At 51.5% G+C, this 17,549-nt stretch overlaps 1 protein-coding gene across 4 annotated transcripts in view; it reads right to left on the reverse strand.

Moving 5' to 3' along the window:
- The window catches only part of Rab11fip5 (RAB11 family interacting protein 5), a 38,144-nt gene that overhangs the window by 2,409 nt on the left and 18,186 nt on the right, over positions 1-17,549 (reverse strand). Inside the window, exons 2-6 of one of the 4 annotated variants that reach the window (XM_075983689.1) lie at positions 11,445-11,881; positions 10,649-11,336; positions 5,268-5,286; positions 3,277-5,054; positions 61-250 (exon numbers count right to left, since the gene is read on the reverse strand). In XM_075983689.1, the coding sequence (XP_075839804.1) occupies positions 61-250; positions 3,277-5,054; positions 5,268-5,286; positions 10,649-11,336; positions 11,445-11,881 (3,112 nt within the window). Of the gene's footprint in view, positions 1-60; positions 251-3,276; positions 5,287-10,648; positions 11,337-11,444; positions 11,882-17,549 lie in introns of all 4 variants that reach the window. The other 3 variants (XM_075983690.1, XM_075983688.1, XM_075983691.1) reach the window with 3 other exon arrangements.

A 17,549-nucleotide genomic window follows, 5' to 3' on the forward strand; every position in this document is an offset into this window, starting at 1 on the left:
GCTCTGCCCTTCACACCACCTATTCTCGCGGGGGCCTCCTCACCCCTTGCCAGGCCTTACCTTCAGTTTCTTGGTGTCCACAGCTGGGCCAAGCTGAGATGCTGGAACCACAGACTGGATGCTGCCAGATGTGACAGTTTTGAGCTTCTCCAGTCCGCTGCTCAGGGCTGTGCTCAGGCTGGTGCGGGTCTGTTTCCTGTCGGGGCTGGCCTCCACGGGGGCAGCACTGAGGGGCTTCACAGGATGGGGACTGCAAGACAAATGGGAGGTGAGCTGCGGGAGGGAAGGGTGACACAAAGGTGGAGTCACTGTCTCTGCACAGCCACCTGGCCTGCTGGACAGCTGATGTCTCCAGGGCACAGTGTCCTGCACACCTCAGTCCACCAGCTGCAATCTAGCGCGGACAACTGGCCTACAGACTCCTGTACTTGTACCAGCCATTTCCCTTCCCTTGTCATCTACACTTTCTCAGTTTCCCAGCTGCCGAGCCCGTGGGTATGAAAATGTCAGGTTAAAAGCAGGAGAGACCCACACGTGGGCTTCCCGACATCACCTCTCTCTAATGGTGGCTTACCATAAGCTCAGGACAGGACTGCAAATCTCTTCTCGACCTTGACCCTTCCTCCTCTCACGACCTGCCCAGACCTGCCCAGAGCCCGGGAATGACTTAGTTTCTCACTTCTCACTTCCCCTGAGAGTACTCAAGCCAAGACCTCAGTGCTGGTAGCCCAGGCCAAGAGAACTGGTGGTGTCCCCTCTTCCACCTCAGAGCTCAGCTACAGACCTCTCTCCTTCAAGACCTGCAGCTAGCGCTCTGGGATTCTACCAGCCTCTTCTCAGGCTAAGCTGCTAGCTCTCTGGCTTCGCTCTTCTCCTTGACACCTGCTATCTCCCAGCTGCAGCCCAGTCGTTACCTCGAGGACAGCTGTATCTGTGGGGTCCACCTAGCCGTACCAAGTTTCTCTCACACCTGCCTTTTCCAGCAGCAGCCCTCTGGGAGGCCCTCTACCTTCCTCCTCTCCTAGCTGCACCTGCCCTCCAGCCACCCACTCCCTGTTCTGCTAAAGGATAATTAATGGCTTTCCACTTCTGAAAATTCCTTTAGTGGCTCTTTTCTAGGTAAGATTACAAACTCTTAAGACAACTTGGGCTTTGCTGTGCTTCCTGGCCCACAACTCCACCCCTGCCGGCCATAAACAACGATGATCTTTTGGCCCTTACAAAAACTATTTCTAACTAGACATGGTGGTGCACACCTATACAAATAGCACAGCAGAAGTGGAAGCATCAGGAGTTCAAGGCCAGCCTCCGCTAGGTGAAACGCACCCCCCCCCCAAAAAAAAGATATTTCCCTACCTGGGGGTACTTTCCTTCCAAAAACTTACTGCTCTTTCAAACCTATTCACAGTCACCTCTTCCAGGAAGCCTACTGATTCCCTGAAGCTAAAATAATCCTCTCCTGGGGTGCCTTAGCACCTACTTATGTAAACTGTAAGCAGCAGGCCCATAAACCAGCTAACCTGACCTGGGGGAACCTCATAAATCCACTCTCACCCTACAGGGGCTTCAGGCCTTCAGGCAATGAATAGGAAGCAAAACCACTTAGTCTCTGCCCGACTCAGGCTCGGCCAACCTGAAATAGCACTGCTCCTAAGGACAGGGCTGGTGTTTAGTCTCACAAATATGAAAGCATATCAAGTCCCCACACAGGGCAGAGCAGTCCCATCACCTTAGGGTCTGCACTGGAGATGGTATGAAAGAAGGTGGCTCTAAGGCCACCAGTATGAACAGTTACCCTCTGGGCTGTCAGCATGATCCCCCACTCAACCGAGAAAGAGACAGCTCTATGCACCCATCACTCCACAGGGTAAGGTCATGCTCCATATAAACATGAACTGAAAGCAATTCTGAAAAGGAACCCTGTAAGCAGTGTGTATAAATAGAAGTTATACTGCAAGACTTGGGCCAGATGAAGACAGTGTCATCAGGAGATGAGGGAACCATAGTCACCAGCTCCTTCTCCCCACATGGGGGTGGGAGAGGGACACAGCCCCATCCATCACTTGGGGGTCAATTCCCTCCCTGACCTGATTTCTTGGGTGTCACCAACAGGTCCTACTGCTTCCCTCACTGAAATCTCCCTGTTCACCCACCTAGACTGGGAGTTTGTTGGGTCTGGCACAAAATAGATGCTCAGCAAACCCTGGGCAACTGACATGAGCCAGCAGCTACCTGCCTGAGCAGGCTGGGGGCCTCACAGAGGCCAGGGCTAGATCCTGAGGATAATTAATGGCTTTAATTAATGCTCACCACGTCACCTGGCCCAGCTGCTCTGCCCTGCCGCCTTTGTCCAGGCCCCTAGAGCACCGCTGTCCCTCTGGACTCTGCTGTCCTTGCCGAGTCACATGCACTGAGGCTTGAGCCCAAGGCTCCTGACCGCTGCTCTCATCACCCCCATTACCCTCTGGTGAAGTCTTGCCTCTCCATTCTGCCCAAGGCCTAATGTCATAGAGACCATAGCCACACATGCACAGCTGTCCAATCAGCTGCCCTAAATGGATGGGAGCCCAGCCCAGAAAACCAATGACAAGACAAGCCAGTGAGGCACCTGCTGCAGCCAGAGAGCCTTTCCTACAGATTAAGGGTGTGGAAAGCATTTAAGGAAAGCTTCCCTTCCTTCCTTCCTCCCTCCCCCCTCTCTTCCTCCCTCCCTCCCTCCCTCCCTCCCTCCCTCCTTCCTTCCAAGCCTGTGTCTTTAGCCTCCTCAAAGGCCAGAGTCCTAGACCCTCTGCCAGCCCTTTGCTTCCTCACCATGTCTGGACAAGAAACTGCTGTGGGCCCACCGCTACCTGCTAATATTCTCAAGGCCTAAAGAAGTATTGCCCGCCTGTGGAACCCCACCCCCCAACCATGGCATCTCTGTGCAGCACATACAGTTTTCACCCCCACCTCCTGCCAGGGCATTCTGACTTCCCCCAAACCTCATTCCTCAACCACTATCCTTGTCAGATGCTATTTTCCAAACATCCAGTTTGTGGGGTCACCCAGATGGTGCAAGGTCCTATTTATTAATAAACAGCTTCAGAACTAGTCCTATAGAAGCTCATAGGTTCAAAGCCATCACCACTTACCTCCACACAGAGCAGACTGTTGCCATGTGCCCTTGGCAAAGATAAAGCTGGACTGGAAAACATTTCTACTCCTGTGTCACTATGCCCCCCCACCCTGCCCCTCCCCAGTACCTTCCTCCTGGGAAGGTTCTGAGTGGATGCTCACCTGCCACTGGGCTGGAGCTCCTCAGCTGGTCGTGTCTCCAAGGGCAGAAGCGCAAGCGGGGAGGCTGGGGTGGCTGCAGCGTGGTCTTCCCCATATGGTGTAGGGGAGCCCCCAGTGGGGGAGAGCTCAAGGGGACCAAGGGGTGAAGCTGACTCCTCGGGAGGTGAGGAAGAAGAGGTCAAGGGCCAGGCTACAGGCAGGGGAGGGCATGGAGGGCCTGGCACCCCATGGCGGTGGCTGGCCCAGGGTGGGAGAGGGGGAGGTGGGAAGGCAGGTTCTGGGGGTGTGGGCAACTCTTCTGGACCAGAGCGGATAGAGGATTCCCTTGACCCTGGTGGTGATATGGATGGGAGACTGGGGGGATCTTGGCTCTCCTGACATAAGAAGGGATTCAAGGCATCCTCCTCCTCCTCCTCCTCTGAGGCCCACAGATCAGCCTGCTGAGGGGTGACTGAGAGAGGCCCAAACCCCTCTTTGGCTAGCTCCTGGCTCTGGGTTTTAAGGTTCTCACCTATATCTGAAGTCCCCCAGACCTTCTGACTTAGCAGAGTAGAGCCTGTTGAGCTATGGGATCTGAAGATGGGCCCCTCAAGGCAGCTGGTGAGCCTAGTGGGACTGGCCCCGGATTCAGGAGCACCAGTATCTCCTACCAGCTCTTCAAGCTCTGGCTCACCCATCAGGGTCCCAGAGGGCAGGCTGTGCAATCCCTCCAACTCTGGATTTGCCCCCTCCTCCTTGGACTCTTGAGGACCAACAACCAATGCACTTGGGGTGATTTCTTCTTCTATCCCTGGCCCCCCACTATCCAAACCCCCTGTAGCATTCTCTTCCTCCTCTTGGTCCTCCTCTTCCTCCTCCTCCTCCACCTGGGAATTTGTGGGTGTGAAGAGGCGTGGTGGCTTGGGAGGTGGTGGGCCAAGCCATGGCCCCTCATCTAATCCCTGCTCAGGCTCTGGTTCTGGCTCCAGCTGCAATGCAGGGTGCCCCTCACTCTCCATGGGGTACACAGCAGCCGGTGATTCAGGCTGCACCTGGAGAGGAGGCGCCTCATCCGACTCTCCCTGTATGATGGATGATGCAATCTCAGCTGTAGGAGAAATGGTGATCACATCCCAAGGCCAAGAATCCTCCACTGTGTTCAGCTCCTGGAAAAGCTGGCCTTCATCTTGCGGAGCCTCCTCATCCTGGCCCCCAGGAATGTCATCTGAACCAGGAAGTCTCTCCCACACACTGAGCACTTCTGGGGAGCTGAACAGAGATGCCCCGCTATCTGCTGGACTCTGCCCAGCTCCCACTTCTGAGGCAGGAAGCTCCCGGTCTGGCGTTGAGGCTGAGGCTCGCAGGTGCAACTGGGCTGCTCTGGAAGATGGGTGAGTTCCTGAAGACCCAAAGGGTCCTGGGTCAGACACACTTGTGCTTGGCTGGTCCAGTCCCGAGTCCACAGGCACCCTGGGCTCCAGCCATATCCTGCTTCCATCTCTTTCTCCCCCAGGGTCTCTCTGGGGCTCTGTTGCTTTCAATGCCATGGTCCCAGGGCCTGGGTCTTGCAGCCCATCCTCCTCCAGCCCCATTTCTGCAGGGACCAGAATCTCACTCCTGGCCTCTGGCTGCAGCCTGCCAGCAGCAAAGATGTTGAAGGTGTCGTCCCACTCAGGCAGGGTTTTCCCAGGGGAGGCCAGGGGGGCCAGGCTGGCCCTCGAGGCACTGGGGAGAGAGGGAGCAGGTGAAGGAGAATTTAGTGCTATGTCGGCTTTGAGCTCCTCGAAGAAGGGGTTGCTCTGCAAGGAGGTGAGGAACGGGTTGGTGACCCCCAAGAATCCAGATGGGGTCGCTTCAGGGACAATGGTGGCAGCAGCGGCAGTGGCAGCAGCAGGGGAGGTGGCTGCAAAAAGGTTAGTGCTTAGCATGGGAGCAGCAGCGGGAGCAGGAGTAAGGGGGGCCAGAGCCTGGGGGGAGCAGGGGTGAGGAGGAGCAGCTGGGTCAGATTCTACCTGAGGAGACACGTCCAGGCTGTGGAGAAGACAAAACCATGAGCCTCCTGGTTAATGCTGAGACTGGAAATATCCCTGTCAAGTACCATCCCTACTCCCACCTCCAAGCCAGGTACCACACCATCACGGGGACTATATGCAGTCACACGACCCAGGTACCACACCATCATGGGGACTATATGCAGTCACACGACCCAGGGACCACACCATCACGGGGACTATACGCAGTCACACGACCCAGGGACCACACCATCGCAGGGACTATATGCAGTCACACGACCCAGGTACCACACCATCATGGGGACTATATGCAGTCACACGACCCAGGGACCACACCATCACAGGGACTATATGCAGTCACACGACCCAGGGGCCAAATGAAGGAAGACCCCAATATTATGAGGCACCAAAGGGAAGGATGCTGGGAGAGCTCATGGACAGAGACAGAACTAAGAGACTCAAGCAGGGTACCTGGGATTGCAAACAGAAATAGACAATGTTCCACTAAACTCTTGCAGGAAGGGGTAAGGATGGGGCTGTCATCGGGCATGACAAGGTGTCCAAGAGAGCTCACCCCTTTTGTTTCATGGGGAGGGGGGCAGACAAACTAGCTAAAGAGCATATGGCATTTGCTGGGAACACCTACTGCCAAGAGACAGTAGCCTCATTTTACCCCTCTTGTGGGGCAGCCTTGGGAAATGAGATAAAGAGGTACACACTTCCCCCCAGGACACAGACAGAACCTAGAACACATGAAGAGAATTCAGGCCTCCTACCTAAATGAGAGCAACCAGGGAACCTCCTCCTAGCCATCTTTCCCACTCAACCAGCAACTCTATGGAAAGTACTGGTGGTGAGCCAAGGCAGTTCTGCTCATGAAAACAAGGGGTGTTGACACAGGAGGGCAGGAGGCTGAGCTATCTAAAGTTTGCCACATTCTTCCCAGGAACGAGACAGGTTGTACACAGGGCCTGATAGGCAACAGGAAAAAGTCCAGGTCCACCAGGAGCAGAGGAGGCTCCAAAGTCAAGCATGGAGGGGGAGTTCAGCCTACTCAACAGGACACAGTGAGATTCTCCTAAGGATTTAGCCTTCAAACCTGAACACAGTGGTACACGCCCCAGCTCTGGGGATGTGGAAGCAGAAGGACTGGAAGCATGGTGTCATCCTCACCTACAGAGCCAGCCTGGATTACATGACACCCTATCTTAATAAACCAAAATATTTTTTTTTTTGGTTTTTTTGAGACAGGGTTTCTCTGTGGTTTTGGAGCCTGTCCTGGAACCAGCTCTTGTAGACCAGGCTGGTCTCGAACTCACAGAGATCCGCCTGCCTCTGCCTCTGCCTCCCGAGTGCTGGGATTAAAGGCGTGCACCACCACCGCCCGGCCCAAAATATTTTAAAGGAGGCTGGGGCTATAAGTCAGTTGGCAGCATGCTTGCCCAACATGCATGACACTCTGGTTTCCACCCCCAGCACTGCATTAACCAGGTGTGGATGCACAAGCCTGTGACCCTAGCACTGGGGAAGAAGACCAAGGTCATCCTCAAGATACACAGCAAGTTCAAAGACAATCTGTGTCGGACTGAGTCCCTGCCTTTAAAAAGAAATAAAAGATAAAGGCTAGGTGTGGTGGCACACATCTTTAAACAGCAGTTGGGAGACAGAGGCACGAGAAGACAAGAGGATTTTTCTGAACTGAGGCCAGCTGGTCTACATAACAAGCTCCAGGGCAGCCAGAGCTACAGGGTGAGACCCTGTCTTAAAACAAAACAACAAAAAGTGATTTTTTAAAATCCAGCTTTCAAAGATTCCTCTGACCTTATTTCTCCCCTAGAATAGCTACAGCTATGCTGGAGGGTGGATTCTCGGTCTGATCCCCACCTGTAGACAGAGATGGAGAGGGAAGGGGGGTAGAGTTCCCACGTCCCTCCTCCAGTTCCCAGCACTGTTCTGAAGGCACTGAAAGGGGTCCCAACTCCCACACATGTCTCCTCTCCCTCATTTCAGGCAGGTTCCGGGCAAAGGCACGGGCATGTCTACTCCTGGAAGTTAGGGGAATGAGCTGCAACACAACAACCACTTGGGTCACAGTCAAGCTTAGAACACCCATAGCACCCGAGCTGCATCCCAGTAACAGGGCTGGAGCACTCTAAACTCTGAATGACACAACCTCTCTCCAGACCTCTCATGATGGCAGCCCTAGTGACCCCATCAGCACTGCACAGCAGCAAGCCCAACCCTGTCTGACAAACCCACATACACACTCACCCTCAGGCTCCCAGCAATCTGCTGCCAGTCAGACTTCAGGGAGAAGGCACCAGGGAAGCACCACTAGGAGCCCCGGGCTCTGTCAGCAATCTCCTCCGCACAATGGCTCCCCAGAGATGCACACAAACCGGTTGGTATGGAATAAGCAAAGTGCTCTCCCTTGAGGCCAGGGTTCTAGGCGGCAGGCCCAGCAGGTTTCCCAGAGCCAACAGGGCTTGCTAACATCTGCCTGTTCTTGACCTCAGAGCCCCTCCATCTTCACGGTCCCTGCTCCACACCAAACACACATTCTTTTGGTTGTGAGCCTAGCCTTTAATAGCTTAGCCATCCCTACAGCAACCAAGCACACGTTCTGAAGGGCATCACTCCTGCCCTACCAGTGTACATGGCATAGGGCAGGAGAAGCATATTCCTTTGTGGTCTTCTGTGCAGGCTGTGCCCTGAGAACACCCCTGTACCCTGGAGCCTACCCAGCCAGCCTGGCACAGCCTCTCCCTCCCAAGCAGGGTACAACATATGCTGATTTGTCTCCCTCGGGGCCAAATATTGGGAAGAGAAGGGGAAAGAAGACCAAGCAGCTCTGTCCCTTCAGCCCACAGAAATAAGCTTCAGGGCCTGCAGGAACCTAAGGATGACTGATTAACCTGCCACTTGATGTCAATCGCCAATTCAATGCAATACTTCTCCCCACCTACCCCCTTTAAAGTTTTTGGAGGTAGTGTCTCTCTATGGACCCCAGGTTAGCCTCAAACTCAAATAATCCTCCTGTCAGGGGCCTCGTGAGTGATGGAATTACAGGCATGTGCCACCATTCCCAGCTGCCCTTCTCCTCCTCGAACGTCACACCTTGGGGCCATCTCTGGAGAAAGCAGGTTTCTGTACTCACTGGGGCTTCCTTGGGATGTGGTGAGCTCTGTGTTCCATATACTAGTCGCAGAGGTAGCAAGTGTTTCTGTGAAGGCTGCCCACCAGTCCTCAAAGGTTAAAGCCAGCCTTTGAGACAGGACCTGTAGACAGTGTATCCCCTGGCCAACCATCCCTCCTGAGCTTTGGCAGCTTCTATCTTCCAGGAAACACGTCCAGGAGGTGTGCGTATCCTCTTATCATCAGGACAAATGAGGGGCCTTCCAAGCTTAAGCAGAGATCCTAACATCATCTTCCAACCAGATCGCTGCTTAGAGAGTAATTATTTCAGGAAAACAGCCACAAAACAGCCACAGACGGGACAGGAAATATGCTAACACCAGCCAGAGGGCACCTCAGATGACACATTCTTTCTGCGACCACCAGACGTCTGTCTACCATACCTTGGAAGGGACTGGGCAGACATCGAATTGCTAAGTGCCATTTACTAACATCCCTGGCTCTCTGTTGCACCAGGTTTGCCCCCAAGTTAAGTATATTTTTGATTAGTATTTGATCCCTTCCAGTGTTCAAAGGCTGCTGTGAGAGAAAGGAACAAAAAGAAGACACTCTGGCACAAGAGGACCTAACACGTGTGGCCTATCTCAACTGCAGCACAGAACCATGCCACAGACCAACACCAATGGCTCAGCAGGTCCTGTGGCCCAGGTGAGGCTCAGTCCCGTTCTGACACCTCTCAGTCTCACATCAGTAGGGATCAACAGCCACATGTCACCAGAGGCACACCTTGTCAGGAGGACCAGGAGGATCATCTTACAACCACTGAATTCTACTCTGCCTCAAGCCTCTCCACGGAGCACAAGTGCCACACAGAGTCACTAGAGGGCGCTGCTGCCCTTACTCAAGCTCTCAGAATTTGTGACCGTAGCCCCTGGGTACAAGGGCTTCAAGCCCCAAGGCCTGTGGGCTGGCTCTCCAGGTTCCAGTAGAGATGCTCCAGCTGAACGGCAATTCTGGTTCTAACCTGCAGGTGCTGCCCTGAGCTGTCCTGTTGCTCAACTTTCTCCCTAGAACTCTTAAGCAAGCATTCCAACCAATAACTGCTCCTCCTGGGCCAGCTTTCCCTCCAGCTACAGGCCTACCTGGATGCCAGGCCCATTGCCTGCGTGAAGCTGCCACCTACAAATGGCCCAAGGCAGGCAGGCAGGGTGCTTAGACAGCCTGGTCTGTAACAAGACCCCTACAGAAATCCCCTCTACCTTCTGTCAATCAAAGACTTGAGTTTTGAGTTTTCTGGAGTCTGAGGGGCTGTTAGGAGTCAGAGAAGCGTAAGGAAAATGGAGATGGGAAGAAACTAGAAGTGAAGCTAGAGCTGCAAGGTCCAGCCTCCCCTCTACGGGAAACAGATGCAGCATCGTCAAAACTGGGTCCAGTCTTCTTTCTCTAGACCCACTGAGTGGGAGAGGTAGACTTGCTGAGGAGAGAAACCGCTGGGCTCAAGACACTAGGCAGGTCTGCCACCAATGCAGGGCAACGAGACAGACTGCTGACCTGCTCATGAAGACCCTCCTTAGGTCCCTGCCAAGCAATACAGCAGTTGCCCTGTCTCAGAATAACACAGAGTGGAGTCCAGAGGCTCTGACCAGGACCAAGGGAAAGAGAGGGCTGGGCATATTCCCAACAGAGTAGTCACCAGCACTCCCAAGAGGGGTCAAAGAACACTAGGCCTTGGCGGGGGGTTATTTCAAGGGAGTTGCTATGATCTCTTTCCAGGCTAGGAAGCCTAGTGAAAAGGAAGGATAAAGCCACAACTATTTAATTCCCGTCCCTCAAGGGGACAAGACCCCAGAGACAGGTGGAAATCATCTACCTTCAGGCAGGGTAAGGTGTCTAAAGGCACAGTCTCGGTCTCAAGGCTTCCTTACCTTGAGATGAGGAAGCAAGAGATGGGGGTCAGGAAACCAAGAAGCACACGAATGCCCCTCCCTTCCTGTGTACTACCAACTCAAGCATGGGGCCTGGGCCCACCTTGATCCATGGGACCCTCATGGCACTATGTCCTTGAAACTCACCTGTGTCGGTGGGAACGATATGAGCCTTGGCTCAGGAAGACAGGATACCTCACTTGACCATGCAAAGCTAGAGCTCAGGCAGCCTGCTCCCTGCTCCTCCCAGCCTCAGGCCCCCCGGGGAAAACACCCAACCTCCTCCAAACATAGAAAGAAGTAGCCTTATTAAATATCTACCTGGGCTTCTGAGTTGATTCCTTGGATTCTCTCAGGCCAAACCAGCTACTCTTGGCCTTTTCCTCCCCCGTGGATGAGTGGTGTGGGGAGGCTCCCAGAGAAGGGCTTCCTTTCTCTCCAACTGAGCCGCGGCGCCCCAGCTCACTCCGGCTCAGCCCCTGGTGGTGATGGTGATGATGGAAGAGGCCCATGCGGGGCTTCCGCTCCTTCTCTGCCACAGCCTCAGATGAGGCCACCATGGGTGTGGCAACCTGGACTGGCTTTCCCTCTGAAGGCCGGGCCCCCTCTTCTTCTCCAGAGCAACCAGCCCCCAGGGCCAACACTTTGGCCTGAGTGCCCAGTGCCTCCTGTCCAGGCACAGCCTCTGAGCTGCTGGTGCCACGGCTGCCTCTGCCCCACGAGTCATCTGAGGCCCGAGGCCCTTCCTCAGAGGGCCGAGGTGGGGCACTGTGTAAGGAGGTTGAGGTTGGAAAGGGGCCTGAGATGGAGCTGCGGTGGCGTAAGGGGGGTTGAGGCTCCTCATTGTACACATGGCTCCCATTGACACAAAGGGAAGAGCGGGAGGCACCATCAAGGTGGCCTTGGAGCTCAAGAAGAGCCCGGGGAGGAGCTGCACGTAGCTGGCTGGCCTCATCACTGTATGTCCTCTTGTGGGTGAGCAGCTTGGGGGACTGTGTAGAATCCCTGCCTAGAAAAGAAATAGGAACCATGTCAGCACTTGGAAAGAAGAGTCCAGTGTCTCTGCCCGAGGCCTTCCTCACCACCTGGGAAGAACCCACCCTCTCCCCATGCTCACCCCCTTCAGTGGACAGCCAGCTGCTGTGACTTGGTGAGCGGGTGAGGAGCTCAGCTCCAGGGCCCTGGTAGGCCAGGCTGCCGCTAGTAGAGGACAGGGTGCTGTCCGAGCCCAGCGAGGTATTGGACTGGGTGAGCGAGGACTTGCGTAGCTTGTTGCGGAGGAAGAAGCCTTTGGCTTTGCCCATCTTGCCCAGGCTGCCCAGATCAGGATCCTCCAGGGCGCTGCTTGGGAGAATAGCTGAGGCAGATTCTAGTTCATACTTCTTTTTGCCCTTCACCTTGTCCTTGAGCTTGCTGAAGGGGGACCGTGGCTTGTCCTTCATAGACAGGTCAAACATGCTGGCACTCAAGTTGTTTCGTGTGAACTGGATGGTCACCTGGATCTCACCGCGCTCCTTCTCCTTCTTGCCTGGCTTAGAGTAGAGCTTGTACCACCTAAGAGAAGAAGCAGGGCAGAGCTCTGGTCACAGGCACCTCTGAACCCCTCCTTACTTCTGAGACCAACTACAGACCCATTCCACTCCCACCAGCTCCTATTCTGGCACACGAGCTTGGGTTTGGGAACTAGAAGTATAACCAAGAAACTCCCTAATTTGTCTATGATGGAGAAAACCACATCCTGAATTAGGAAAGCTCTTCAGGTGCCACTGGGCAGGGAGGGCAGCAGTGACCAGGCCACAGTCCCTCCTGCCCAGTGCTTTCCTGGAGCTCATAGGCCCCACAGGACCTCATCATCCTCTACCCGTAACTCAGAAGCCCAAAGGGTGAGGCTGGGCTTGTTGGGAACTGCCCTGTATTAAGCCCCTGGTATAAAGAGACCTATCCATGATTCACATTAACTCCTCTGGCCAGTCCCAGCAGAAAGTCTACTCTGAGCCACCAAAACAGACACCGAGGCCCAGGACATGGGAGGCGTATGTACACACACTCCTCACTCATGCACTGACTCACCCCAAGTCCTGCCAAGAATATTTCTGGGAAGCAGAGGAGCAGACAGACATGACTGAGACCTGAGGCAAGAGAGCCAGGGGGAAGGAGTGCCTTCATCCACTCTCTTCCCCTACTCTCACCCTGCCAGGAACTTCCAAGGAAGTCATCACCCTGTTCTACAGATGGGGGTGAGGCTTGGGGTCACAGCAGACAGGCAAGAAAAGGGATACACAGAGCCAGGTTCTCATCACTCGCAAGACCATGTTCCTCAGCTACTCTCTTCCCACAGAGTCACAGGGACAATCTCTACTTGGCAATAATGGCTCAGGTGTTCTGCTTTGTTTTTGTTTTAGAGCCCCCAGGTTGCCTTGAACTCACTATCTAACTGAGGGTTTACTGTGGACTCCACCACTCAAATGCTGGGATCATAGGTGTGTACCACCACACCCACTTAACTCTGTACTTCTCTGTCCACGCAAGGACTGCACTTCTTGGCTTTTACCTACTAGAGAGCAAACTCGTGTCAACTGAAAACTCTCTCACAGAAGTTGACAACACCAAACCTGGAAATGCCAAGATACCCTTCAATAGGTATGTGCATAAACACTGCTACAGACGGTAGAGCTTCAGTCCTGACCTTCCTGAATATGTTCAACATACAATCCATGCATTAACAATTAAAAATTAAAAATCAGAGCCGGGTGGTGGTGGCGGCGGCCCATGCCTTAATCCCAGCACTCGGGAGGCAGAGGCAGGCGGATCTGTGAGTTTGAGGCCAGCCTAATCTACAAGAGCTAGTTCCAGGATAAGCTCCAAAGATACAGAGAAACCCTGTCTCGAAAAAACAAAACAAAAAAAAATGAAAAATCATTAAATGAATTTTGGTGGCCAGGCGGTGGTGGTATACACCTTTAATCCTAGTACTTGGGAAGCAGGCAAATTTCTGAGTTCGAAGCCAGCCTGTTCTGCAGAGTCAGTTCTAGGACAGGTTCCAAAGCTACAGAGAAAGCCTGTCTTGAAAGAAATAAAAATAAATAAATTTTGGTGGAATTTGAACACTTTCTAGAAATTTTTGAAATGGCCCTAAAAAAATACTTTTGCCATTTTGCAGTATATATTTCTGTGAAGTGGTGATCTCAGCATTGCTTATGAAATCAACATATCTGTCAGTTCTGAAAACTGTTGAAGATGTTCTACATTCTGCAATACCAGACACCCAGCCAAGATTTATTGTTGGTATTATTAGGTTTTGGTCTTTGGAGAAAGTTTCATTATATAGCTTTGGCCGGCCTGAAATTCATTATATAGACCAGGATGACCTAGAACTCACTCTGTAGACCAAGCTGGGCTGGAACTTACAGCAATCCTCCTGCCTCTGCCTCCTGAGTGTTGGGATCACAGCTGTGCATGCTGTGCCCCACTGAGATTTAGTTCTTTATGCAAAAATAAACATCTTCATCTCATTAGTGTGCAAATTTGCTTTCATTTTTAATAAATAGAAAAATGATATGTATATAAAATTGTTTTAGAGAAAATTTCTTTTTAAAATTAACATTTTAAACATTTTATTTTATAGGTATGGGAGTTTTGGCTGTATGTATGACTGTGTAGCACACATGTGCATGTGTTTCCAGGACCAGAAGAGGGCAGCAGGTCTCCTGGAACTGGAGTTAGGCAGTTGTGAGTCATCACGTGGGTGCTGGGAACCAAACCTGTGTCTTCTGCAAGAGCAGGCAGGGCTCTTAAACAGTGAGCCACTTCTCCAGCCCCTCTGTTTTTCCTCTTTGAAGACTCATTCTGTGGAGCTGGGTGGGAAGCGCCCAGCTGGGCAGCACAGATGCTAAAACCACAACTACAGAGATCATCGTGACTCCTGCACGAGGGTAGCGTGCAAATTTATGAAGCATCCTATTAGGAAGGAGAAAACCACATGCTTAGTCACTACATAGAAGCCGTCACGTGTCATGCTGTACATTTACATATGGTTTTCCATTACTGGCCTTTCAGATGGGTTCAGGTCTTTCAAAAAATAAGTTACATTTTAATTTAGTGAGTGTTTGGGGTGGTGGAGGGAGACAGAGAATATGTGTTTATGTGCCACGGTGCAAATGTGAGGTCAGAGAGCAACTTTTGGGAGTTGGTTTTGTCCTAAGGTGTGGGGCCTGGGGATTAAACTCAGGTGGTCAGGTCAGGCAGGCAGTAACTGCTTCTACCTGCTGAGCCACGTCATTGGCCCTCTAATGGGACTTTTAATTTTAAATTCCTAAGGGGCTGGAAAGATGGCTCGCTATGTAAGGGTGCTTACTGGACAAGCCTGAGGACCTGGGTTTGAATTCTAGAATTTCACATAAAAAGACAGATGTGGATGTGAGCCAGGTCTGTTGGAGGTAGAGATGGGTACTCCTGGGGCTTGTTGGCCATGAGCCTCGCTCCAGGTTCAGAGAGAGACCCTGTCTAAAGGAATAATGGCAGAGAGTGATAAAGCAGGGCATCTGGTGTCTTCATCTTGTCTCTGTGCATGTACAGATGCAGTAATACACCACACACATACACGCGCACGCACAAATGCACACACATTAAAAATAAAATATTTAAGGGCTGGCGAGATGGCTTAGTGATTAACAGCACTGGTTCGATTCCCAGCACTCAAATCGTGGCTCACAAACATATATAACTCCAGACCCTGGGGCTTTGACTTCTCCTTTTGGCCTCTGCAGGTACTGCATGCATATAGAGCATAGACAAACATGCAAGCAAAATACACATACACATAAAAGGACTGCAGAGCTGGCTTAGTGGTTAAGAGCACTTGTTGCTTTTGCAGAGGACCTAGATTTAATTCCCAGCACCCACATGGCCGCTCACAACCATCACAACCCCAGGCCCAGGGGTTCTAATGCCTTTTTCTGACCTCTGAGGGCATGAGGCACACAGGATGCACATACACACAAAGTAGGCAAAGCACTTGTATACATAAAATAGTAAAATAAATATATCTAAAAAAAACCCTCTTTTTTTGGTTTTTCAAGACTGAGTTCTCTTTGTAACCCTGACTGCCCAAAAACTCACTCTATAGACCAGGCTGGCCTTGAACTCAGAGAGATCCGCCCATAGCTGCCGAAGACTAGAATTAAAGACCTGTACCATCATGCCCTGCCTTTACACAAAGGATTTTTATATAAGGACACACCCCCATTCCAGCTCTGTCAGGGACTCCTTTTTGCCTACCAGGAGCCCCAAATTGTGTTATGCGGAAGGGTGACTCCAGTGTGACGCGGTTAACATATGTTCTGAGCCTGTGGCAGCAATGTTAACCACCTTAACCTATCTTTCTTGTGCCTTCACCCAAGTTACTGGTCTTGACATGCATTGCCCTGTGCGTGGCACTGAGAATGAGGGCAAGATCCTGCTCTCATTCTGGAATTGCAAGCCAGCTTCCCCTTTGGAGACCTTTAGGGTTTTCTTTATTTGCTTCTTGTTAGGAAGTCTCCAAGCATTATCTTTGGATGTGATGCTGTCTTTGTTCTTTGTTCAAAGCGCTGCATACTTTGAGGCCTTTTGAATTGGGCTGTAGCTTTCAGTTTAAGAAAACTTTCTTGTATTGTTTCTTTTACAATTTCTTGCTGTGTTCTCCCTTTCCTTCTCTTTCTCTTATTTATTTATTTATTGAGGCAGATTTTTACACTGTAGCCTTTGTTGACTGGAAACTCACAACATAGTCCAGGCTGGTCTTGAATTTGTAGTAATCCTCCTGTCTCTGCCTCCTGAGACTATAGATGTGCACTGTCAAGCTCAGTTTCTTTTTTCTTTTTAAAGTAATTCAGGTTATTATTATTATTATTACTACTATTATTATTTTAATTGGTTATTCGAGACAGGGTTTCTCTATGTAGCTTGTTGTCCTGGAACTTAATCTATAGACTAAATTGGCCTCAAACTAAGATCCGCCTGCCTTTGCCTCATGAGTGTTGGAATTAAAGGCGTGCACTGCCGTAGCCAGGTGATACAACTTATTTTTTGGAGACCTTTTTTTATATAGTTCATGCTGGCCTTGAACTCTGACCAGTCCTTTAGTTTCAATCTTCAGAACACTGTTCCAAGTATGCACAACCATTCCCTGATTAGTTAATATTTTAAAATATTTTATTTTTTAAACATTTTTTTTAGCTTATTAAAACTGTTTTTGCTGGGCATGGTGGTACACATTTTTAATCTCAGAACTCCGGAGGCTGAAGCAAGTAGATCTGTGAGTTCAAGGCCAGCGTGGTGTACAAGGGGAATTCCAGGACAGTCAAGGCTATTGCAGAGAAACCTTATCTAAGAAAAAAAGAAATCCTCTGTGTAGCTAGGCACGGTCAGCACACACGGGAGGCTGTGGCAGGAGGATAACCAGCTCAAAGTGAGATCCTGTCCAATGTGGGTGAGAGTAGTAAAGCTTCTCGTCCAAATACACAGAATTAACTCACCACAAGACTTGATGGCAGTAAGCTTGTTTTATTGGGAAGGGACTTTTATTGCCTTTTGTGACAGGCTCTTACTATATAGCCTAGGCTGGTCTCTAAATCAGGGTCTCCAGCCTCAGCTCCCCGAGTGCTGAGATTAAGGCATGAGCATGACATCTGGTTTCTCAGCCTTTAGGTCTTTAAAGATCAAAGTCCCAGTCACTGTCCCCAGATCCAGCCAGGGATCTTAAAGCAGCAAGACCTGAGACAGAAAAAAAGAGAGAGAGAGAGAGAGAAGTTGTGGACTCTGACTCCAATCCAAGCCAGTCCGGTAAGACACTAGGTGGACCACAGACGTCCTCTGGGCTTAGCCTGAAGGTCACATGCAGCACCGGAGACTGCCAGAGTGAGGTTGCAGGGAGCTATCTCATCCTATGTGGCTATTTTTGTACTGCCTGCATCTTTTATAAGAAACATCCATCAGTGCTGTAATAGGAAGGTGAAACACAAGGCTTGAGTTTCTATCTTCCTCTTCAGCTTCCAGGGCCACCAAAAGGGGTGGCTCTCGGGACTTCCCCAGATAAAGGCAGGGGTCTCATAGGCCAGGTTGAGGCTTGACCTTCTCCCCTATGGTCACTGCCCCATATCATACTGCTCCCAGGAAATTTAAATCTCTCTCTGGGAGGCCAGGATGGAAGAACTGCTTTGCCCAATGTGATGGTTAATATTAA

The sequence above is a fragment of the Microtus pennsylvanicus genome, chromosome 8 (assembly GCF_037038515.1).
Source record: "Microtus pennsylvanicus isolate mMicPen1 chromosome 8, mMicPen1.hap1, whole genome shotgun sequence".
NCBI lineage: Eukaryota > Metazoa > Chordata > Mammalia > Rodentia > Cricetidae > Microtus > Microtus pennsylvanicus.